General features: G+C 52.8%; 9 protein-coding genes across 9 annotated transcripts; 3 read left to right on the forward strand and 6 right to left on the reverse strand.

The window, feature by feature from the left end:
• Positions 1 to 2770: 2770 nt before the first annotated feature.
• On the forward strand, positions 2771 to 2983 carry M406DRAFT_234925 (HAT dimerization; the record flags this gene model as incomplete). Its single annotated transcript, XM_040916006.1, has 1 exon — positions 2771 to 2983. A coding segment is annotated over one exon (213 nt), but the record flags the coding sequence as incomplete, so codon positions are not given.
• An 81-nt stretch (positions 2984 to 3064) lies between these two features.
• Positions 3065 to 4999, forward strand: M406DRAFT_340692 (amidase signature enzyme; the record flags this gene model as incomplete). Its single annotated transcript, XM_040921582.1, has 3 exons — positions 3065 to 3161; positions 3387 to 3451; positions 3500 to 4999. 3 exons carry the CDS (start codon positions 3065 to 3067, stop codon positions 4997 to 4999), a joined length of 1662 nt encoding a protein of 553 aa, XP_040773964.1.
• A 1733-nt stretch (positions 5000 to 6732) lies between these two features.
• Positions 6733 to 8065, forward strand: M406DRAFT_356896 (NAD(P)-binding protein). The gene is made up of 2 exons (XM_040923550.1): positions 6733 to 7024; positions 7107 to 8065. Exons 1-2 carry the CDS (start codon positions 6863 to 6865, stop codon positions 7980 to 7982), a joined length of 1038 nt encoding a protein of 345 aa, XP_040773965.1. The 5' UTR covers positions 6733 to 6862; the 3' UTR covers positions 7983 to 8065.
• Positions 8066 to 9111: 1046 nt separating this feature from the next.
• Positions 9112 to 10847, reverse strand: M406DRAFT_108438 (uncharacterized protein; the record flags this gene model as incomplete). Its single annotated transcript, XM_040915301.1, has 3 exons — positions 10539 to 10847; positions 9540 to 10460; positions 9112 to 9475 (listed from the first exon to the last, which is right to left on the reverse strand). Exons 1-3 carry the CDS (start codon positions 10754 to 10756, stop codon positions 9112 to 9114), a joined length of 1503 nt encoding a protein of 500 aa, XP_040773966.1. The 5' UTR covers positions 10757 to 10847.
• Positions 10848 to 13447: 2600 nt separating this feature from the next.
• M406DRAFT_340694 (putative 2-dehydropantoate 2-reductase) lies at positions 13448 to 14799 on the reverse strand (the record flags this gene model as incomplete). The annotated part of the gene is made up of 3 exons (XM_040921583.1): positions 13448 to 13483; positions 13718 to 14523; positions 14595 to 14799. 3 exons carry the CDS (start codon positions 14797 to 14799, stop codon positions 13448 to 13450), a joined length of 1047 nt encoding a protein of 348 aa, XP_040773967.1.
• Positions 14800 to 15648: 849 nt separating this feature from the next.
• M406DRAFT_331562 (NAD(P)-binding protein) lies at positions 15649 to 16467 on the reverse strand (the record flags this gene model as incomplete). Its single annotated transcript, XM_040920645.1, has 1 exon — positions 15649 to 16467. The coding sequence occupies one exon, from the start codon at positions 16465 to 16467 to the stop codon at positions 15649 to 15651; it is 819 nt and encodes a 272-aa protein (XP_040773968.1).
• Positions 16468 to 17007: 540 nt separating this feature from the next.
• M406DRAFT_73649 (uncharacterized protein) lies at positions 17008 to 17706 on the reverse strand (the record flags this gene model as incomplete). Its single annotated transcript, XM_040925639.1, has 2 exons — positions 17008 to 17397; positions 17494 to 17706. The coding sequence occupies 2 exons, from the start codon at positions 17704 to 17706 to the stop codon at positions 17008 to 17010; spliced, it is 603 nt and encodes a 200-aa protein (XP_040773969.1).
• Positions 17707 to 18157: 451 nt separating this feature from the next.
• On the reverse strand, positions 18158 to 19874 carry M406DRAFT_331564 (uncharacterized protein; the record flags this gene model as incomplete). The annotated part of the gene is made up of 6 exons (XM_040920646.1): positions 18158 to 18290; positions 18331 to 18369; positions 18575 to 19182; positions 19263 to 19527; positions 19589 to 19651; positions 19690 to 19874. The coding sequence occupies 6 exons, from the start codon at positions 19872 to 19874 to the stop codon at positions 18158 to 18160; spliced, it is 1293 nt and encodes a 430-aa protein (XP_040773970.1).
• A 1093-nt stretch (positions 19875 to 20967) lies between these two features.
• M406DRAFT_331565 (uncharacterized protein) lies at positions 20968 to 22899 on the reverse strand (the record flags this gene model as incomplete). The annotated part of the gene is made up of 4 exons (XM_040920647.1): positions 20968 to 21101; positions 21201 to 21812; positions 21873 to 22607; positions 22758 to 22899. The coding sequence occupies 4 exons, from the start codon at positions 22897 to 22899 to the stop codon at positions 20968 to 20970; spliced, it is 1623 nt and encodes a 540-aa protein (XP_040773971.1).
• Positions 22900 to 23054: the final 155 nt, after the last annotated feature.

Genomic DNA, 23054 nt, shown 5'->3' on the forward strand with positions numbered 1-23054 from the left:
GGCCTAGGCTTTTGCCCTGGCCCTTGGCTATTCGGCCTATATATCCGTATTAAGTCTTTTCCTCCGCTGGCAGGCAAGCTCTTCTGTACCTCTTCTACCCTTGTACTTGGCATCCTCGCGTTTACTTCCTCGCGTCTCGCACCTGGGTGTCCTCGCGTTTATCTATCATCGCTTTCCTTTCACTATCATGGCTAATAGCAATGCTTTCAACCAGCTTAGCCATGCGAGATATACCTCTATCCAGAAGCAGATCGATGCCCACGATGCCATAGCACAGTTCTCTCTTGGTACCCTCAAAGACCTCCCACGCATTAAGGTTCCAGGACGATCCCATGCCTTTGTCCCAGCTCGCTGGATGCCAACATCATCGGCCAAGAGGAAGCGCCACGGGTCTGATATCTGGCATTTCGGCGAGAAGCTCTTCGAGGTCATCGTACAGGCTGACGGCACATGCAAAGTTGCAGCGGATTGGTGGTTCTGTCGCCTCTGCGATCAAAATAATCGACAGACCTTATATACTACGCGTAACAGTATCTCGACAAGCATATCAGCAGCTCTAAAGCATCTCGAAGGTCGCGATAACGAGGGCCATAACCTTGGCAAGCTGAAAGAGCTTGTTGCAGAGGCAGAGAAAGAGGAGGTTAGCCCAGAGGAGCTTGGCCGGCGAAAGCGGCGAAGAATAAATCATCGTGGCCTTTTCAACAACAGCAGTCTATATACAGCGCCTGATGCCTTGAAAGACGCTGCCAACGCTCCAACTCGTGCAGTTGTTAGTCTTGCGAAGAAGGCTATAACAGAGCTGGTTGCTTGTTGCGATATACCTCTTTCAACTCTCGAGGCGCCTCAGTTCCGCCAGCTGTTGATGGTCTGGAATAGCACCCTGACGGAGCACTTTTTCCCTCGAAGTGATGGCACAGTGATGAGATGGCTGTTTGAGGCGTTTCACGAGAACCTAGCTGGTCTTCAGCTCCAGCTCCAGCGCGAGGCTATCTCGAAGATTCATCTATCTGCTGATCTCTGGACCTCGCCTAACCACAAAGGCATTCTAGCAGTGGTTGCGCATTTTGTTGATAGCGATGCAAAGCTGCGAAATCGCCTTATAGCAGTGAGGATGATCAACGGCCAGCATACTGGCGAGAACCTCCAGTGGCATCTCCATCAGGTTATTATGGCTTTTCAGCTTGAGGAGCGGCTCGGCTGGCTTACTTTTGATAACGACAGCACGAACGACAAGGCAACAAGGCTTCTTTTTCGCAAGATGTACGGCTTCAATCATCGTGAAGCTGAGAAGCTGCGGATTGAACGGCGATGCCGCTGCTGGGGCCATATTATTAACCTTATTGTCAAAGGCTTCCTCTCTGGTAACGCTAAACAGATACTCGAGGCTGAAGACAGCGATGCTGATGAGGTAAGTCGAGCTGTTTTGTATCTTCCTGGCTTATTGCTAATATTTAAGCAGGAACTCGAGCAACAGAGGAATCAGTGGGATCAGTGGCAGCGAGAAGGACCTATACGCCGCGCTCATCTTATTGTAGTCTTCCTCAAGGCAAGTGTACAGCGGGTCCAGGACTTCGAGAAGATTGTTCAGAACTCTTTGTTTTCTCCAGAGGACCAAGATCTCGAGGACACTACAGCCTTTTTGGCAGAAGCCCTTCCTCAGCCAACAGCACAAGACCTCACGATGCCACCACCACCGCTTCCTACAGACTCTACAGATGAGCAAACTGGCGATATATCTACCTTGCGGCCAGTGGTAGCTCAGGAGACGCGATGGAACTCAACAGAGGCTGAGATATCGCGGCTGCTGAAGCTGAAAAGACCTATTGATTTCTGGATTAAAGAGCAAGTTCGAAGCGGTGCTAAAATACAACCTTTGAGTGAGCAGGACTGGCGAGTGCTTGAGGCAACTCGAGATCTTTTGCAGCCATTCCTATAGCATACAAAACACCACGAGGGGAACGCTGTAGCTGTTCATGATGTCCTCAGTTCTTTGTGGGATCTCGAGAAGCATTTGCGGTCCTTTCAGGAGAGATTTGGAGGCAGAAAAACGTATGCTGAAGAAGAAATCCTTGAGGAGATTATTGTCTCGCCAAATGCAGAGAAACCAGCCCTCCAGCGGCCCTCATCGCGATATCAGGCCCCTTCAAGACCTTCCTCTCGGCCCTCGCCTCGACCCTCCCCTCGACCCTCCTCTCGACTTTACTCTCGGCCCTCCTCTCAGCGTTCCTCTCGGCCCTCCCCTCGACCCTCCCCTCGATCCTCCCCTCGCCGTCGAGCTTCACAGTCTTCAGATATATTTCCCAGCACTCCAGTACGGGAATGGCCAGATGTTGGTTCTCAACAAGAGGCTGAGATATACCCCGAGGAATGTGGGCTTGAAGGTGCTGAGTTTCTGAGAGAATCAGTAGCCCACGCGTTGGCAATTCTCAAGCGATATAAGAGCAAGCTTCGCGAATGCCCTATATATTTTGCTGCTGCTGTTTTGCATCCGAAATATCGCCTGGTTGGTATTCGTACAGCAGCGCCAGCTATTGCTGACGATGTTGAACAAGAGTTTAAGGCTTTTTACGAGAAATATTGGGCATATAAAGATCCAGCCTTATCATCAGCATCAACACCCAGCTTGCAGGAAGATCAAGAACATAACAAGCCAAAGAAGCAGTGGAGGACCGCCTTCAGGGCACAACCAAGGCCAAAGCATCAACGGCCACAGTCAGAGCTGGAGAAATATCTCCAGCTAGAAGAGGACGACGAGGACGACGATGGTTTTGAGCCCCTCGTCTGGTGGGCAGCGCGTAAGGCCGAGTTTCCAGCCCTCTCACAGATGGCCTTCGACGTCCTATCTATCCCCGCGATGTCGTCCGAATGCGAGAGAGTCTTCAGCCAAGGGAAGCTTACGATGTCCTCGCAGAGGAGGAGAATGAAGAGCAGCACTCTCGAGCTCCTTTTGTGCCTCAAGGACTGGCTGAAAAATGGAACGCTGGCAGGACCAGCAGCAGAGATGAGGAGGAAAGGCATTGCCTAGCAGCTTTTTGCCAAAAAAAGGCATTCGAGGGGGTCAGAAATGTTTCTTTCAGCACTTGAGCGAGGGACCTCGCGCGGATCAGAGCGTAACAAGGAAAACTATCATCATATGCCTCTGTACCGGTTGAACCACGTGCGTAGCTCATTTGTTACTCTCACCACCTTTCGTTTCGTATATCTATCGTACATTCCTAATCCGGTATAGTGACCAAGTCACCAAGCGAATCAAGCGGCCAGGTACTAGAAGACAAGCAAGCGGCCAAAATAGTTAGCAAGTCAAGTGGAGGGCTACCGCTTGCCTTGACTTGACTTGTGTGGAACGCTGCCGGCATATCATCACCCACTGCTCCAATCCGATGAAGTCTCCTCACGATCCTACACAGAGCCGATAACGTCCGAAAATCCTCTCAATGCTTGGAGCTTCAGGGTAAGCAGATCATACTCTCTTACAAAGGCAAACTTTCAACCCTGTTAGATTGAGATTGACGAGAAGACATCTGTTCAGACCGTGATTAAACCAACCGGCACTGGGCCCTTATCGGGCAAAACAGTGGCTATCAAGGACAACGTCTCGGTCGCTGGTCTTCCACTGACAGGAGGAACACATCCATATCACCTGAGCAAAGACCAGCCCTATCCTATCTCGACCTTTGACGCTCCCGTCGTGACACGGGTGCTGGAGGCCGGGGCTACGGTCATTGGGACGTCGACGTGCGAGAACTACTGCATGTCAGCCCTGAGCTTCACCAGCGCGACAGGACCAGTGGACAATCCTTGGCTCCAGGGATACGAGTGCGGTGGCAGCAGCTCGGGAAGTGCGGCCCTTGTAGGGATCAAGAGCGTGCGGGACTGGCAAAGGAAACACAAGGACACAAGTGACGACAAAGAAGACGACAAGGACCATGACAAATTGGGCGAGGGCGCCGACTTCGCCCTCGGTGCAGACCAAGGAGGCAGCATCCGCCAGCCGGCCGGCTATTCTGGCATCTACGGCCTGAAACCGACACACGGCCTGGTGCCATACACGGGGCTCACGGCGCTGTATCCTGCTATAGATCACTGTGGGCCCATTGCAGGATCAGTACGTGATACTGCCCTCCTACTCGCCGTGCTGGCTGGATACGATGGCCTCGACCCGCGCATGACGCCCGAGACGCCCCTTCGGCAGAACGTGGCCCCCTATCACGAACTTCTCGACGCAGCCATCGAGACCCGCAAGGCAGCTGGCGACTGGACGCCCACGACTGCAGCACGTGGTCTGCGCATCGGCATTCTGAAGGAGGCGTGGTCGGCACCACAGCTCAGTGCTGAGGTTGCCGCCGTGGTCCACAAGGCTGGCGAGCGATTTGGAACCCTCGGGGGCGTCGTCGAGGAGGTCAGCGTCCCACTTCACATGCTCGGCGCCGACATCTTCACCGCCGTGACAAGAGCAGACATGGCAGATGTGTTCATCTACAACAAACCACCAGACCTCCTCAGCTGGCCTCTCGCCGATCTCGACCCGCCAGTGCCCAACAGGCAGTGGTACCAGACAATGAACAAGGCCGCGCCTACGGTCGTCAATAAATTGCTCAACGGGACGTTTCTCAACCAGCAGAGAGATCGCTTCCCTCTTGCCGCGAGGGGCAAGGCCGTGACGCATGCGCATGAACTACGAGCGGCCTACGTTGCGGCGCTGGACAAGTATGATGTGTTAATTCTGCCTGTGAACCCGACTGTGGCAATGAGGCATCCTACTGGGGAGCTGAGTGTGAGAGACAAGCAGGCGCTTGCGCTGGGCAACACGTGGAATACATGTCCCTTCAACCTGACGGGTCATCCAGGCTTGGTCATACCTGTGGGATGGGGGCAGACGCCAGATGGCCAGGAAAAGCTGCCTATTGGGATGCAGATGATAGGGAAGAGATGGGGTGAGGAGAAGCTGTTCCTAGCTGCGGCAGCCTGGGAGGTTGGAGGTTTTGGTCTTGATCCCTGAGCAGGACAGTGCGTCAATGAAGATACACAAGTAAATACGCAGCCACTCTTTGCAAACTATTTAGTCTTGGAACACTTTTCCGGCGATGCTCCGCTGCCGTACGTCCAAGGCCGCATCGGCAACCAAATCCAGGCTCAGTAACCATGGCCTCGTGTGCGCTCTTCTGAGCCTGGATGAATCGACCGTTGCCCGCCAGCTGCGCTGCCATGTTGGCCGCCGTCCGCTCCTTTGCAGACGAGGGGCTTCTGGCGAAACCTGCGCGGTCGTAACGCTGCAGATCTGCGGGTCGAGCATCCTCTGCGTGCCGGCCCAGGCGGCGCAGCTCACACCGAGGCCCTTCTCGAAGACGACGACTGGCTGGCCTGGAGTTCTTGTGCGCCTCTGAGGTAAAGGAAAATGCAGAGCCATTGGCGCCTCTAACGAGACCTTCATATGGCGTTGCAATTGAGTCCCACGAATCGTCAGACACCGTTGTTTGCGTGGTCTGATGAGACTCCACGGCCGGGCTGTAGTATTAAGCGAGCACAGGATCAAGGTTTGAAGGTTCACAGTTACAGGAATAAGGTTCTGACAAGGCTGTGGTGTTGTTCGGCTGGGATGCACTATGCCACGTTTGAGGATTGCTTACTTGTTTAGGTAATCTAGTATATGTGCATGAGTATTTACTTTGGGAAAAGCTCGGAGGGGATAGTTTCTCAAGGAGTAGTTGAAGCTATTCGACAGGAGGGATACACCCCCAGGTTGACCTACTAAGCACTTACGTACCAAGCCAGGCTGGTGTAATTTAAGCCCATGAAACAGTGATTGAACAGAGGCCTCTCTTATTGCGGACCTTGAACGATCAACGGACGCAATTGTATTCATCTCGTCGATTTTTGTGCTCTTACAATCATGTCGTGCTGCAGCATTTTACTGACGAGACAAATATCATTTGACACAGGTCAACTGTAACGTGATTCAGTTGTGTGGCTTCGCTTCTCAATCCTCATGCCACTTGCTGCCATCTGAGCACTCATAAAAATTCGAAAGACAATAAAAATTAGCTAATCAAAGATCTTCCACTTCACTTGGCTTTTCTGCCTACTGACATGAATATAGCAAGTTGGAGAAAGAGAGAGAACGAAAAAGAAAAAAATTGCATCATCATCAGCGTTGTGGAAGACGACAAAAAGCTCAACATTATGCTCGAGCATATGCAAGGCAATCCGCAGATAAATCTAACCACTAGTATTGAACAGAGCGATATTCTTACAGTATTGAATGCATGACCTCCTGTTACACCATTACACACCTTACGGAGGAGATTGGGTAGCTTTTGGAGAGAATGGAGAGGATCCAAGGGCGTACAGAGGTTTATTATCAGGCGTACAATTTGAGGATTTATGGAGGAGTAAACATATTATTTACTATGTCAGACGAGGGATATCTAAGATGCATCGAGATAACCAAAAGAACACCATCTGCCGAATGTCGTGTGTCTCCTCCATTTGGATCGTGCGGTTACAGCACCTAAATCATGACGTCTTCCAAACCGGCCCAAGTCTCGTTCCACAGGCCTGGAAGATTTTGTACGGAGTCACGTCATATAGTCACTAAAGTACTAGAATTCTGAGACCCACCAAGTGGATTCTTGGCGAATCCAGGAAAAGTTTACCCGTATTAATAAACAGGCGATTGACTTACGAGTTGGGCCCTTCGTCCGAACACATACTAATAACCTCATACGTTTTGCTGACTTTCCAACTCACCAGCACTAAGCCTCTTCATAAGCTAATGCTTCTCATTCATTGAAAATAAAGATAAATAATAGGAAACACCAAGATTTCGGAGCAATCGAGCAAATTTTCAAGGACTTTTCTTACAATGGCACCTTCAACCACGAAGCAGTGGACAGTCACCGGCACCGAGAAGGGTTTCGATGGCCTGGAATACGGCGACGTCCCCGTGCCGAAAGTGGGTGACAGCGATGTCCTCGTTAAAATCAACGGAGCCTCGCTCAACTACCGCGACCTGATCATTCCCCAGGTGAGTCCACTGAAAATGCAGCAGTCCCACAAAACAAACCTCTGCCGCATGTAATAAATCACTGACGACGACGACGCACAAGGGCCTATACCCCTTCCCAACCAAATTCCCCGTTGCCGCCTGCTCTGATGGCGCAGGCGAGGTCGTCGAGGTCGGCCCGCGAGTGACGCGCTTCAAGCCCGGCGACAAGGTCGTGACGCTCTTCAACCAAGGCCACCAGTTTGGCGCCTTCCACGCCGCAGCGGGCACAACAGGCCTAGGCGGTGCCGTCGACGGTACCCTTCGTCAGTACGGCACCTTTGACGAGAGCGGTCTGGTCCACGCGCCCCAGAACCTCAACGCCATCGAGGCGTCGACGCTCACCTGCGCAGGCCTGACAGCCTGGAACGCGCTGTACGGTCTCAAGCCCCTCCTGCCGGGCCAGTGGGTCCTTGTCCAGGGCACCGGAGGTGTTTCCCTCTTCGGCCTGCAGTTCGCCAAGGCGGCTGGCGCCAAGGTCATCGCGACGAGCTCCTCGGCGGACAAGTGTGAGCAGCTGAAGAAGCTCGGCGCGGACCATGTGATCAACTACCGCGAGGACACGAGCTGGGGCGCGACCGCGAAGAAGCTGACCCCTGGTGAGGCGGGCGTCGACCATGTCATCGAGGTCGGCGGTGCCGGCACGCTGGAGCAGAGTGTCGAGGCCATCAAGTTCGAAGGTGTGATTAGCATCATTGGATTCCTGGGTGGCGCGAAGCCCAAGGTCACGGCCCTCGACGCGTTGATGCATATTTGCACATTCCGCGGCGTGTATGTGGGGCCTCGTTCCATGCTGGAGGACATGTGCCGGTCTGTGGAGGCGAACGATATTCACCCTGTTCTGGATCCCAAGATCTTCAGCTTGGACCAGGCTAAAGAGGCCTACCAGTACATGTGGGACAAGAAGCACTTTGGCAAGGTTGCCATCAAAATTGAGTAGGTATCGATAGACTTAATATACAAGTAGGCCGCCAGTGTAAGAGATCCGAATGCAAGAAAACCAACAACTTTTATTCGCATTTCAAAACAAAGCTTTGCGATACTCTACATGGTGATCAGTTGCAGTCAAGGGAATGTAGTACCGAGTAGGATAAGAATATCTCGTGGGTCCCGTTTCAGCAGCAGTCCAGTCTGAATAGGATCGTTCTTCACAGTTTAGGGGTGAAGGTGAGACATCAGTGTTTGCTAGTGTGGAATGGGTTCTTGTGTATGCTTTTCGAACTCCGAAATAGACGGATCGACCATACATGACATCCCACAAAGGCCTTGTAGCCGATACATCTTCCTGACCTTTGTCCCTCTCGCATCGTGATTCCAAGCTCGAGTGACACCAACAGTTCAGCTTCCAGGTCGCAAGGATCGAACCAAGGCCGGCCCACATGTCCTAGCCAAAAGTCATCTACCGATCTCAGCCATGAGTTCCTGACCCGATCGCGGTCGTTCCACGTGCATACAAAGCTTGTAGATTTGCCATCTGATGCATCCTGGCATGCCTTCTTCACAGAGCCGCAATAGACCCACCATGTCTGCCAGTTTAGACCTTCGCCAAGGGTGATATAATCGTGGACCGCACAGTGATCCATCCTCCTTGGTGTACGTATCGACTGAGACGCTGACCTTCGAAAATAGCATCGACTCGTCTGAAGGAAGCCTGCTGCTTGTCGCTTTCGGGTGGGCCACTGGGCCGCTCGAAGGGAGGATGTCAATTGCGATCGTCCAAGAAGTATGCTCTGCACGCGCACATCTGAGGGAGTCCTACCTCGTTGTTTGTTAGTCTCTCCAAGGACTGAGGTAGAACGTCCATTGAGCACGTCCCAGACGGCAATATCGGTACTGACTCGTTATCCTTCACCGGCATTTTAAAACGAGGCTCATCTAGACAACTCGCCTTCTTCCAGTCTTCAGGCAAGCCACAAGATCGAGTGGTGGAGCTTCACCTGAATGTATTCGTATATTCTGCACCTTCTTTCCTGGGGCCTCAAAGTAGTCCCTCAGGCGTCGCGAGCTGGTAGCCTTCTAGAAGGAAACACGCACACGGAATCCTTCGGCGATCCGGTCGAGCCATGACTTCAGACGTTGAACTTCTCCGTCCGCCAACGAGCCAGTTCGGCAGCCTTTTCGTCCTCGCCCCACTTGGTCAGCCAGCCTTCGAGCTTCAGGATGTCGGTAACAAGGACGGCGCGTCGCAGGGGGTGGTCTATTTCGATCTCGATGAGCTCGCGCATGTATCGCTCGGCCGTCTCGCGCTGGTCGCGGGCTTCGGCAGCCGCTGCTAGCCACTCGAGGACATCTGCTCGCAGCTTTGGTTGGCCTTGGAGTAGGTCCTCGAACAGGATCATGATTTTGTCGTTTTTGTAAGGGTTGCGTCCTTTCGCGCTGTCTGTGTAGTGGAGGTACCAAGCGTATAGTTGGGTCATGTGTTCTGTCCATGCACTGATGGTCCATTGCATCAGTAGACGCTTCCATCTCAGACACTGGGATTGGTGAGAGTACTTACTGACGCACACCATACGTCTCCTTGTATTCTTTTAGGGTTTGTTCCATGTTCTTTCCAAGGCTTGGAGGCAGATTCAAGAACCCAACCTCCCTCCCGTAGACTATCCACGTGGCGAAATTGTAATGGCTTTTCCGAGAACCTGGGATTAAAGCGTCGAGTGACTCGCAGTTTATTCGCAAGGCTTGCTGTGCTATCGCTGTGAGGTCACGAGGCTCGGCTTTCATGAGCATTGTCAACATCTGGCGGAGGGGATGACCCTGAGGCAAGTCGGCTCCCTGCACAGCCGAGGTCGCTACATATTGTATTAGGCTTTTGATGACTTTCGTGAATTGCTCGGCATCGGGAAGCTGGAGGAATCCGTTGATGATCCAAGACAGGAACATGAAGAAATTGGCGATGAAGGGGATAGGCTGGACCTGGATCAGCATCCTGATGACCTCGGGTGCCTGGCGCATCAGAACGAGCGCGTACGACAGCTTCTTCTGCTGCAAAGCCCTCTGGATACCATGGCCCAACAGATTCAGCTGGGTGTATTTGCTGTGTTCATCCCTGGTGATGTTGAGCTGCTCCACGGTCGAGATCTGGGGCCCCCAACGGCCTTGGTGATAGTCACTGACGCATTTTACCACTGCCTCTGGGATGTAGTACACATCAGGTGCTTTGATGTTGGCGGACATGATCGACTGTGTTGTCGGCGAGACCAGGCGTCCTCGGCCAGTTTCTGCGTGGTGTCTTCTTCGCCGGAGATGCATGGCCAGCCTGTCCAGAGAGACGACGCCGCCGTGCTCCAGGCGGACGATGCCGTTCGAGCTCCATGGCTGTTTCTGGAGGACCCGAGAGATGTGCTCGGCCTGACCATCTTCCAAAGTGATGTTTTTGCGGTAGCCCCAGGCCCTCATGCGGCTCTTGTAAGTCTTGATCCTGCCCCAACCCGTCAGCCAAATACGGTGCAACACCGCACGCGTTTCACATGCGCCAAGACTCCCCTGCGGCACTCACGTCGCGCTGAAGCCATAGTCCTTCTTCATGGTGTCCACTACCTGCTTCAAGGTCATGTTCTCGTCCAGATACAGACGCCTGATGGTCTGCTTGTGCACCGCCCACTCATCGTCAGCCGGCAGCGGCGCACCACCATGCCGCGCGCTCACATCCTCCCAGACGATCGGACGTGTTGTCGCCCGCACAGACGACATGGATGTCTTTTTGTCAGTAATCATGATTTACACAAGTCTCATGGTTTGTTCAGTGCCCTGACACGCGCGCTCTGGTTTATGATCCGGGGTTTCTGCAGCTCTCTGCTGCAGTCATAGACGATGTGGTTGTGCTTCCGCATAGGCGTGTGACAGATATTCTTTTGTTTGGTCGGAGACGATCACTGCACCTTGTCTTTACTGCCGGGGGAGGCGGGGGGGTGGGCATGCTTTCCTGTGGCTGCGCCGCTCCAATACCGACCAAGGATATAGGAGTGGATCCTCCTTCAGCCCTGGATCCTGCACAACCTTTTCAGGGCACCCCGTCCGCGACCATTCTTCCTTGCTTACCACCGGAACGGAGTAACATCGCCCACGTGGCTCGCGCTGCTATAGTTTAGGCTACTATAGCTTTGCCGTGGTGAGGGAACATTGGAGTGCGGCTTTTTTTTTTTCTGTTGTAGTGTTATAGACATATACAATCGTGGCACATCGTGAGCCACAGCAGCAAGCTCACCCTCCATCATAGTCATATTCCAAAGAATTGGTGGTCGCTGGCAGACACATCACGGTCGTCAGTAGACTACTGATTTCCTCTGTCGACAGGCATTCAGCTCTGCATCAGCACGGAGCTTGTTAGTGGCGGGAATCGGCTTTTCAGCTGACATCCAGAGCACCACCCGAGTAGCTTGAGTCCAACGAGCGCAGCCCCATACATCTCTTGTCACCAATCCTTGTTTTGTTGACGTTCGCACGTTCAGTATCGTGTTAAGTTGTATTAGATGCAACTCGACGCTGGATGACCTTTTCAGCCTCGGAATCAACACGCAGCAGCCTTGGAACATTTACAAACCTCGTGATTTACATAGCCTCGGGCTCATACGGAAACAATGTACACCTATGAAGCAGCTTTGTGAGTGATATGGATTTCTCTTTGTTGGAAATCCCGTGATGCTACTTATATAATCCAATGATTGTCTCGTATGCCCATGTAGACAAGGGGCATAGCATGCCATTCATTAGAATACATCCTGCCATGTATGACCCATGCATTTGATCCTGGAAGCATTGTTGAAGGAGCCAAGCTAACCAGTTCGGATGAGTAAGAGGCTATTATGTCGTTCATATGGGAACTCCTTCTCGCCTACACTGGGGAGCAAACCTACCCAAGCTGCACCAGGGGTAGCTTCCCCTGTAACCCTGCTCAGATCGCGGACTCTCCTGCCGTATGGATTGGGACTTCTAATATAGATCCTCGCGGCGCAGTACGTGCGTGTTCCCATGTGAGGGCGTCACAAGGACATGATTACCTTGATGTACCAACGTGCCGGACAAACTCCAATCCTTCACGGTTGAGCGCCCAACGTGGACGGAGCAAGCATAGCCTGTTGCCGGTGCTATGACGCCTTGATACACAGCGCAATAAGCCCCACTGTGTGGGACTTTACAAGTGGTTCCGTGGCGGGGAAAACATTGAGACCGTCCGATGAATGCTTGCATGCTGACTGGGAGGGTCTAGAACGGTATGCTATTTCTTTAGAGAAAGTCGAAAGCCGAATGCATAACGATGGATTCAACGTTCGTTTCTATGATTAAAAGATGCCATGGCAGAACCTTATTTTTTTTTTAAAAGGCATCCCCAGCTGCATCAAGGGGCTTCGCGAATGAAAGGACGGATCCTGTAGCTTTAAGAGTCCCAAGGGATGATGGAGACAAAACTGTAATGATATGTGATTCAATGTATTACCGTTGCTCCCACCATGGTTCAGCGGATCATCTTTTCATTGAATTTGGTTATGTATGGACTGCTCGACAACGGCCTCGATCAAGGCGCATTTCCTCGGTACATTATCCGGGCATTGGGGGGGGGGAGGGGCTCCACCGAGAAACGCTTAATCAACATATGGCCTGGCAAACCCAGCCCAGATAGCTAGGTATTTTGCCCTGAATAAAGTCTTCATTTGCCTGCACAAGCCACAGATCTCCAGTATATATCTCAATTCTACTGGCATGTGGAAAAGGAGCTCGAAATAGATTCTCAATGCTGCTCCCTGTGTCTCTTGTCTCACCAGCAGTAGGTGTTTGTCGAGCGGCGAGCCAATTTATGTTCATCTGATGACCTCCAACGAAAGTGTCCCGTAATAGCCTGCAACGTCTGTGTCGCCGTTCCCTAGACGGACGGTGCAGCAATGTGTCGTGTCCGCGTCCCTCCCCCCCCCCCCTCTTCCACCTCTTTCTTCATACAGTGCAGTAGATGACTCAAACCTCATTCAAAAGGTGGATCAACCAGATGAGATGGAGTGGCAGTATGACAGTAAGGATCACTGCCATGCAGCCATTTAGCCGGCATCCTTCAACCACAAGATGCCGATCCTTGGACTTGGAAGGCTTGATGGCCTGTCCAAGGTGAGAAAAGAGGACATTTGAGGTAGTGGAAGATATGTCTCAGTTTCCATCCACTAGTATGTATACTTGATCGTCAGAAATGCCATTGTGGGAACTAGAACGAGGCACATCTGAGGCTCTCATCGTGGGCTGAATATGGAATTCTAAATTGATGATCTAAGGTAGCTTGAATAACTCAGCTTGTGCTCAACTTACCCTAGACCTGGGATTAGATTCTGTATGAAGAATTTTATTGTTGCGAGGTTCTAGGCTACTCAGGCCAGGAGACGGCGACCGGGCTCTCACTTGACATGCCATCTAATTATTCCGATGTTAATTCCCATGGATGGAGAAGTCAACCCACACAGCCTTGAGTATTTTTTTTAGTATCAGATGAACCTCATCTACAGCTAACTAGCTACCGTCATACAATAGCAAGGAGTCTAAATATAATGATACTGGTGTAACATCGCGTAGAGAGGTGCTCCTAGGCGTCATGAATGCAACCCCCAACCCCGGCTCTCCCTCTCCCGTAAACTCCACAAAACGCTTCTACACCTTTCTATCACCATATTTCAACCCCACCGTGTTCTTCAATGGTACCTCGACCAGGCCCCTCGCCTCCTTGATCTGGAACTGCAATCCCTTCAACAGCGCATAAAGCACCTTCAGAGTTGGCGCCGCCACACCCAGCCTCTCTGCCTCGCGCAGCGGCTCGCCGATGATGTTCTCAAACTCAATAAAGTTGCCCTTCTCAACATCCTGGTACATGCTCGGCTTGAAGAACGTGTCGTAGAGATCAACAGTGATAATGTCCTCGACCAGGCCAGGCGGCAGCTCCACACCCTTCGCCTTGGCCACGGCCACAATCTCCAGCATGACGGGCCGCACCAGCTCATCAATCACGTGCTCGCTCGCGCGCATGCGGGACACGTCCATGCGCAGGACGGCCGCGGTGCTGTTGAAGCTGGCGTTGTAGAGCAGCTTCTTCCAGCGGCCGGCGGGGACGTCCTCGTCGAAGCTGCAGCGGACGGCCGGGCAGGCGCTGTAGAGGTCGACGAACGTCTTGGCGGCGGCGACGGAGACCTCGCGTGGGATGTTGGGGTTGTCGAAGGCGCCGACGTATGAGATGTCTGGGTTGTCGTGCAGAATCGCGCCGTGGGGGGATTCGCTTGCGCCGATGATGGAGATGCCGGAGAGGACTGGGTTCGAGGGGAAGGCGGCGATGATGGGTCGCTCAATGTTGAGTCCGTTTTGTAGGAGGAGAATGGCAGTGTGGCCCGGTGTAATGGATGGGGCGATCATTTCTGCTGTGGACGGAGGGATGTCTGCAATGTTCTTGGTGGTGACGACCACGAAATCGTATGGATCCAGCTTCTCGTCTGCCACGTTGGGCATCGTGTTGCGGACTGGGCATTTTGGTCAGCCGACGCTTGATACGACATAACGAGACAAGTTCCACAAATCGTAGGTTCCTTACTGGTGCTTGGCCTCCAATTCTTCACCTTGCCGTGCTCGAGAGACCTTATATGGAAACCTTGGTCCTTGACGACAGAGAAGTTGGAACGCAGAACAGCCGTGATGGTAGCCCTGCCACCCTTCTCAAGCGCATATGCTGCCATCGTTCCCACCCCGCCGCTGCCCACCAGCAGCACGTTGGCCTTCTGCCCAGAGGAGGTCTTCATTTTTACTGTTTATGTCGTGAAAAAACTGGATTTTGATTCTTTGGGGTTTCCAATGGCAACTTGGGTGCTGAGAGGGACCAAAAAAATTCAATGGTAAGACTGGGGATCATTGAGTAAGTAATGAGCCATGACAAGGTAAAGTATCTCATGGTTGCTTACAATTAAACAGTAGATGTTGGTGGATTGTAGTGACTCCGATGCCGGTCAATTTGGATGCTTCCAAGGTCGGAGTGACAAGCTTTTGAGTTTCCCAATTCAGCTGTATTCGGTCTTGTTCTGGCAGTCTACGGTCTTTAAAGACTTGCCGGCCATGAACATTACGTAGTTTAAAGGACCAGGCGGAGAAATGCAAAATACTTATTCAGTCATATGTTCCAATACTGAATGGGTTATGATCCGGATATCAACACTGCGAATTGCCTGGGCATGACGATAAGGAAATGTAAAAAATGGAGTGCAAAATACCCTAACCCTGAAGACTCCATACCTTTCAGATAGATCCTTATTCTATGGTCCTAGAACCTCTCACAAAGTACTACACTCGTACTCACTAGCTCTACGGATTTCTATGTTTTAGGATTTTTCTGATCTCAACGATGGACCACGGAAGAGCTACTTCTGAAAGGCACATTCGAGGTTATGCTGGGTGTATACCAGAACTCTATATGGTCTACTGCTCCCCAGAATCACCTAGTATCGATAATTTTAGTGTATTAGCCCTTGATTTGTTGTTGGATCAGACAGGGAAACGACATATACCGCGTTGACTGACCGCTGTCTTTACCTTCTGCACCCCCTTCAAGCACGTGTAGCACTCCAAGAGGGAACAGTCCTGAACTCACTCAGCCCTCACCACTGAATCGTCTCCCCAAACCTGTCCACAAAACACCCAGTCCCCAGCCCTGCCTCGCCCCCAAGCCTCTCCAACAACGCCAGAACATCCCCCAAGCTCTCCTCCACACTAATAGCCCCGTCCTCCTTCACAACCACCAGCCCCGTCTCCACCCTGCCAGGATGCACCATCGCAAAGAACACCTCGGGCACATCAAGACTCATGCTCCGCAGCACAGCATTCAGCGCCGCCTTGCTCGCGCGGTACGCATACCCGCCGCCCGCGGCGTTGGCGGCGATGCTGCCCATGCGCGAGGAGAGCACGATAACCTTGGGCGCCAGCCCGTCCCGCGCGGCCCGCCTCAGGTTCGGCAGGACCGCGGTCAGGACGCTGAAGGTCCCGACCACGTTGATCTCGTACGTGTGCAGGAGCGTGGCGGCGTCCATGGCGTCGAGGGTCTCGGCGGAGGCGACCTCGCTGGCGCTGTGGATGGGCACGTGCGGGACGAGGCCGCGCACGCCGGCGCAGTGGACGACGAGGGAGACGGGGGTGGTCTCGCCAATGTGTTGGCGGACGAGGGCTTGGTGCGCCTCGAGCGGCGAGGTGACGTCTAGCTGGGCGTAGAGGGATGAGTCGTCGGGCCGGTAGACAGCGTGGTCCTGGCCTGCGTTGTCGGTCCAGGGTCGTCTGTCTATGCCGACGACGGTGCAGGGTGGTGAGGTTGGGTGCTTGGCGAAGTGCTGGAAGAATGCGCGGCCGAGACCGGATGATGCGCCTGTGATGAAAATCACGGGTTTTGGTGGTGCAGTTGCTGCAGCTGCTGCATGTTGCGACATGCTGGGTTATTTCGATCACGGTTGGTCTGTATGAATTAAGATGAAATAAAATTATACTGTTGTGTTCCTCAAGGTCAATCAATATTTACGTGCTCGGTGGGCTTTCTTTTTGGCTGGAGAACGAAGAATGCGGGCGGTTTGCACAGAAGCCCTTCTTGGGCTAGCGGAGAGGCTCCGTAGCGGGTCTGCAGCAGGGTCTCCCGCTGCAGTTGTTCAGGCTGGCCTGCATAGTAAGTAGCACCGTCATCTTCAACGCCACACCCACCATTACTACTCATACGCAGCGCACAGGTTGGGTGGGCAGTCAATATACACAGTTTCAAGAAGGATCCTTATGAATTGCAAGATAATCAATTTTTTTTTATTGTTTTTGTTTTTGGTTCATCAACAATATCTCATGCAAATGATGCAAATGAGAAAATAAGCTGGTAACACATACTCTGTAACTCCAAGCGCCGTCCGATAGCATGCAGAGACCATGGCAGCAAAATCCAGCCGCCTATCCCCATCCTTCCTCAAGGTTTCTTTCAGCTCCCCCTCCTAATTTATCACGATACCCGTCTGTTCCCCATAACTCCTTTGACAGATGCACTCCTTGACTGACTGCAAGTGGAGAGCCCTAATCCTGCAGGGCAGAGAGACACTCTTATTGAGGCCCTTCATGCTGAGATCCTTCATGTTGAGATCCTTCATGCTGAGACCCTTCATGCCGAGATCCTTCATGCTGAGACCCTTCATGCGGAGGCCCTTCAAGTTGTTGAACTCCTCCACGTTGTCCCATGTGTTCTCTGCGGTGGTGGCCATGATGCCCCTGGAGTCCAGGCCCATGTCTAGGCCCGTGCCCATGCCCACGGCCATGCCCGCGGCCTCCCCTCCCGCCAAACTCAGACTGGCCGAAAGACGACTCTGGGGAGCCACCCTGCTGCGGCCCTTGGTGGTGGTGGTGGTGGTGGTGGTGGTGACGTTGTTGGTTCATCATTCTAGGCGGCGAGTCCGACCGTGGTGGGCCCTGAAAGGGTCCTGCACCCGGAGGTCCTTGGTGGTGGTGACCGTGATGGCGGCCGCCGCGACCGCGACCGCCCTGGCGCTGGGCATGGAAGCCCTGCTGAAATTCTGCGGGCGGCCCGCCGGCGGGAGGAGGAGGAGGAGAGGGTCCTCCGTGTCCGTGGTGGTGTCCGTGGTGTCGCCGGCCGAATTCATGTGATCCTTGGGGCCCAGGACCGTCGTGTGGTGGCCCATGTTGGTGATGGTGGGGATTGAAGGTAAGAAGCGTCATTGTGGTGGTGGTGATGATGATGATTGGTTGTTTTCTTTGTGGAAAAAAAGGAATGTAGGACTTGTGTGAATTTGTTATTTTTGTCGCTGAGAAGACGAAGATTGTTTTCTTTTTCTTCAAATAAATCTGCAACTTGCGAGAAGAGGAGAGTTTGAGTTGTCCAAGAACCGAGCCTCCAACCTACAGCAACATCAGGCTTACACAGATATATATATACTATGATACGTACGTATATACGCGTGGGAGGCATCCAAAAACCCCTGTCAACCCAAACAACCCGGCGGCCTCTTGGCGCATGACTGGCGAAAACCAGCAAAAAGCGAACGTTGTAGCACACCCTCCGCTCGAGCCGCTGGCCAAGTTGTTGACCGTGACAGAACTCTTGGATGTCTTGGGAGCATCCCTGTGGAAAGCTCACAAAAGTAGTGGAGCTCGGCTCGGAGGAAGATGGGGGGCGAAGCCACTGGTCTGCGCCCCCATGAGCTGCGTGGACGTGTTGCCTCCCGTGTGGCGAGTGCTTAACGCCGATGTCCTAAGGATGACACATCTGTCAGTGCACACCATCCAGCCTGCCAGCCTAGCCTAACCTAGTGACGACGATGAACCAAAGCGGCGAGGAAGAACGACTGTACAGTACAGTAGTACAATGGCTATGTTGACATTTCTGGGTGCTATCACATAGCTACAAAAAAAGACCCCCACTATTCGCCCCAACCCAGCTTACATTGTGACTCATGCAAGGTCAAGTCCCCTGATGTGGTAATTTGTAACAGGAAAGGTCAGTGCTCATGTCGGGACTTGTCGTCGGAAGCAGACATTGACGCAAGTTACCAACCATGGCTATTGTCGATGGAGAAATTCCAAGCAGATGTGTCGCCCTCTGCCGTGGTGCCATATCCGTCCATAGCAGCAGCAGCAGCACCATCAGCGGTGCCGCCCTCGTCGGCACCACGCCACTCAACGCTGCCATCAACGGTGGCAGCGGCCGCCGAGCCCCATCCACCATCCGCGCCGTTGTTGCTGCTATTGTAGGGCGCAGCCTGCTGGGCTTTCTTCTCTGCCTTCTTCTTCTCGATGTGCTCCTTCTTGTCATCGAACCGCTTGTTCAGGTCCTCGTCCAGCTTGGGGAACACGGCTCTCATCTGCTCGATGAAGGAACAGTAGTCATTGTACTCGGGCTCGTCCAATTTGCGCGTCCACCACGCCTCAAAGATGCTAGCCGAAGCTGCTTCCTGGAGAGCCTCGGAGGGGCCTAGGTATTGGAAGTGGCCCTCGTCGTACAGGCGCTCGACATAGTCGAGGTTGATAAGGCCCTTGCGTGCGTACTTCATGGCTCTCTTCTTCAGGCCCTCCTGCAGGGACATCTCGGGGACCTTGAGCTGGTCGGCCACGACAATGATCTCAAGCAAGATATTGAGAGCGTTCTCTTCGTCCTCGATCTGTGTGGATACACCCGAGGATGGTTAGTCCTGCCTCTGACAGTGGGAAGCAGTGCATCGACCCGCCTGGGTCGGCTTACCTCAGGAAACTTGATGTCGTTTCCCTCGTCGACACACTGGTTGATCCAGTCAAGCAAACGCTTGTAGGGGTCCAGGTTCTCGTCATCGATGACGAGGGCCGCGAAGCTTCCCTCGTTCTCGAGCTCCCTCTTCCAAACCTCGCTGAAGGCCATCGCGGCGTTGCGGGGAAACTTGTCGACGAAGGACTGTAGAGGTTCATTCTTGCCAGAACGCTGCCAGATGGAGATGAATTTCTCCTCGCCGTTCTCTCGGTCGGTCTTCAGCCTGAGTGCGATTGCAAACAAAGAGGTCACTATTGATGCAAGACGGTGTCGTCGCCACGTACGGTGCATTGACAATGGGCACATGACGGTTGGTCGGGGGGTAGGAGGCTGAAGGGGCCATCGCGCTGGGCATCGATGAATGAATGGATAGATAAGAACTTACTGCTCCACGTCCTTCTTGCGGACGCGCTTGGGCTTCTTCTCGTTGGCAGCCATCTCGAGAGCCTCGTAGCCATCCCTGTCCAGGACGACGCCGCTGTCCTCGATGGTCAAGGCACCATCACCCACCTCTCCGCCCCAGGACTCGGCGCCAAAGGCCTCAGGCTGGACAGCACCCCACTCTGACATCTTTTCTGATGGTACAGAACAACGAGGGTGACGTAGGAGCTGCTGTACGCGTAAAGTATTCAATGGTGGGGGAACAGCTCTGATGTGGTCCACGATGGGTTCCAATAGAAATGATTTTACGACAAAAGGTGGGGTTAGGACGGTGAAAAGATGCACGTGTGCCAGAAAAATGTGAAAGGAAGGAGGAAGGAACGCGTCCAACACCAATTTGAGTTTTGGGAAGGTGCGGCCCTCGAGTAAAGTAAAAGGTTTGCTGCTGATTTTTCTTCCCTTCTATTTTCAGGGATGCAGATTTGACACCTGCAGACGTTGGTGCCGTGACAGGTTTTTGGGGTATCCTCCAGACAGGGAAAAGGAAAAGGAACGTGTCTGTTCTGAACTGTGCGAGTGCGCGTTTGCTGGAAGCATGCACTGAATATTATAATGAGTTGATGCAGCCTACCGTCCACCCTTGTCTATCAGCCACCGCCACCAGCAACCTCACGCGTTTGTCATGTCTTTGGCTCACGCTGATGATTGCACAAAGGAGGCAATACGGTGAGGACAAGACACAAAAGAGGAAAAGGAAAAGGATAAACAGATTTTCCCCTCAAAAGAGCTGAAGGCATTCAGCCCACGACCTTTTCCTTTGGCCTCTCTGGCTGCCTAAGTATTTACTTAGTAGTTAAGCATTGCACGATCTGAGAGTCTCAAAGTTTCTAAACACTAGTTTTATTCGTTCATAAAAGACTATCAAGGCTCAAGTCCAATTTTACCGTCCCAAGCATTCCTCGAATCTCTGTGTAAGACCAAAGCTGATCAAAAGACCTGCGCATGGGCGGTACAATCAACAAGTACCTTTACAGACAACCTTGAAAACAATTTGCCTTTGCATAAGTATGATCACGTTCCAGGTCAGCCTAGAAATCCTTCCCACTGACCCTTTGCCGTATCAGGTGTGAAAATTCAATCCTTGCAACCTTAAAGAAACCTGGGGTGGCCGACACGTTGGCGCAGAGACGAGATATCTTTGGCTCAATGACTGCTCATAGTACAACGTCACAGCCAAGTCGAAGTCACCCAGCCCACCTGCGCCATGCTATTGCTTCAGGCCCTATTTGGCTTTCTTCGTCGGGTAGATGATCTGAAAGTTCTCGTGCTGCAGATGCATCTCGCCGCTGTCTTGTAGGATGTCCTCGTTCCACTGACGAGCCCACTCAATGGTGAGGGGATGCTTCTCGTTGATCACTGCGTCAAGATCCCATATCAATATCCTCCTTTCGGTGGCCAAAAGATAGATGAGGGAAGGGAGAGGGAGAGGGAGAGGGAGAAGATATCGCTACTTACCTTGACAGCCATATTGGCGCACCATCTCCTCCACGTCCGCAACGATAACGCCGTGGCCACGAATGTGCTCGAGGCCCCGATTGTGTAGCAGAGGGTGCTTGTGTAGGACATCGCAACCGTGAGAGGGGCAGACCAGGATGTACAGCGCGCACTCGCTGGAAGGGAAAGTGTAGGCAAAGACCCAGGCGCGGTTGGGACGGCCGCTCTTCTTGCGCTTGGTCTTCTTAGCCATCTGGGAAGTGGTGACATAGGTTTCGGTGTTGTGCAGGAAGCGGGAGGCGGGAGGCTGTGAGGTAGGACCCCGTTGAATGCCGGTGACTTGAGGATTGGCTGCTGGAGCATTGACAGTGGTGTAAGTTGAGGGCATCGCCCCATGTCCGGTGAACGAAGGGGGCTGCATGGCCTCCTGATCTTTGGTGACAGACATTGCCGTCGCGGTAGTGATACCGCCAGTTCCGAGGGTACGGTTGCCAGCCCAGACCCGTGCAATGTTCTGACAGTCGACAGTAGGGGCTGGGAGTCCGCTGGTTTGGCACCAGGAGCCAGGAAAGGGGGCTGGCTTGTGGACGGCCGTTGGTTGGACTCCTCCTTGGCCGTTAGACTGAGTCTGACCTATAAGTGAAGTTTTAGCCTTGACTGTACTGTTTACAGCTGTGCGGGGCTCATGAATACCTTGTTGAGAGAGAATCTCTTTAATGAGGGCAGAAGCACGCATGGTTGCACCGTTCTGCGCTCCCTGGTTACTGAGAGATGGCATCATAGGATAGTTATTGGGGAAGGTCGACTGGTTGGGCGCAGCTTGAGGCTGGCGGAGAGTGTTCGCATTGGCAGACGTTCTAAGAGCGGCGACACTACCTCCACCAGACTCCTGCTCGACTGGGTTGGTGGGCTTCAGGGTTGCACCCATATCAGTATTAACCTGGGTGTTTCCAGTGGTAATGGTAGGTGAAGTATGAGCTGTGTGAAACGTTCCTGTATTTTCCTCGTTGTTGAAAGAAGGATGACGCTTGGAAACGGGGCCCTCGATTTGGCAATTCTTGGTTTTGGTAGAAGGTGCTGTAGACAGAGTGCCACTTGACTTTTGGCCCGCACCAGTCATCTGATTTCTGTTGAACTCAAGACTTGGCTTGTTAGAAACAGTTGTGTACATGTCACCAAGGTGCTTGCCCTCGGATGTGATGGTTTTGTTGTTGGTGGCCTGAAGGCTGTGCAGTTGTAAAGGAGCCGCAACCTGCGAAGGTGGAGCGAGGGGGGGCGAGATAGAAGGTGAGTCATCTGTTTTCTTGCGCTTGGCAGGATTGGCTGGACCAATCTGGTATTCAGTGAACATGTTTGTGAATGGAAGAGACTGCTGAATGGACGAGGGGCCTCCCGAGGTGGTTGCATATGACAAAGCTGGTCCATATTCTGTCATGATAGGAGCAGTTGTCTGCATAGAGAAGAGATCGTGAGCAGCAGGGTAACCACCAAGCACTGTGCCAATGCCTGAGAAGCTGAGACCTGAAGCATCATTAGCACTCAATTGGCTGTTGCCAATGCCACTGAGGACTCGAATACCATGATCAGCCAAGATTTGCTGGTATTGTCTGATCTGCTCCTGCAGCGACTGATTCACAGTCTTCAGCCGCTGGATCTCTGCCTGCTTAAGAGCAAGGCATTGGGCCTGGCTGGGAGCCTGGGCACCAGTGTCTTGATCCATATTGGTGATGGTGCTTTGGTATAGTTCTTCGGTGAAGTGTTCGCAACCCTGAGCTGTTCTTTGAGATGACCAAGGTTTGCTGCTTGATCAAGCTGTAGTGTCTCCAGAAGATGTTGATGTAAGAAAAGAGGTGGGTGCAAAGACTGGATGGGGGA

The sequence above is a fragment of the Cryphonectria parasitica genome (assembly GCF_011745365.1).
Source record: "Cryphonectria parasitica EP155 unplaced genomic scaffold M406scaffold_6, whole genome shotgun sequence".
Lineage (NCBI taxonomy): Eukaryota > Fungi > Ascomycota > Sordariomycetes > Diaporthales > Cryphonectriaceae > Cryphonectria > Cryphonectria parasitica.

Coding starts and splice junctions, on each gene's coding strand:
- M406DRAFT_356896 (XM_040923550.1), top strand. CDS start 6,863: ATGGCACCTTCAACCACGAAGCAGTGGACAGTCACCGGCACCGAGAAG. Junction 7,025..7,106: donor GCGACCTGATCATTCCCCAG/GTGAGTCCACTG, acceptor ACGACGCACAAG/GGCCTATACCCCTTCCCAAC.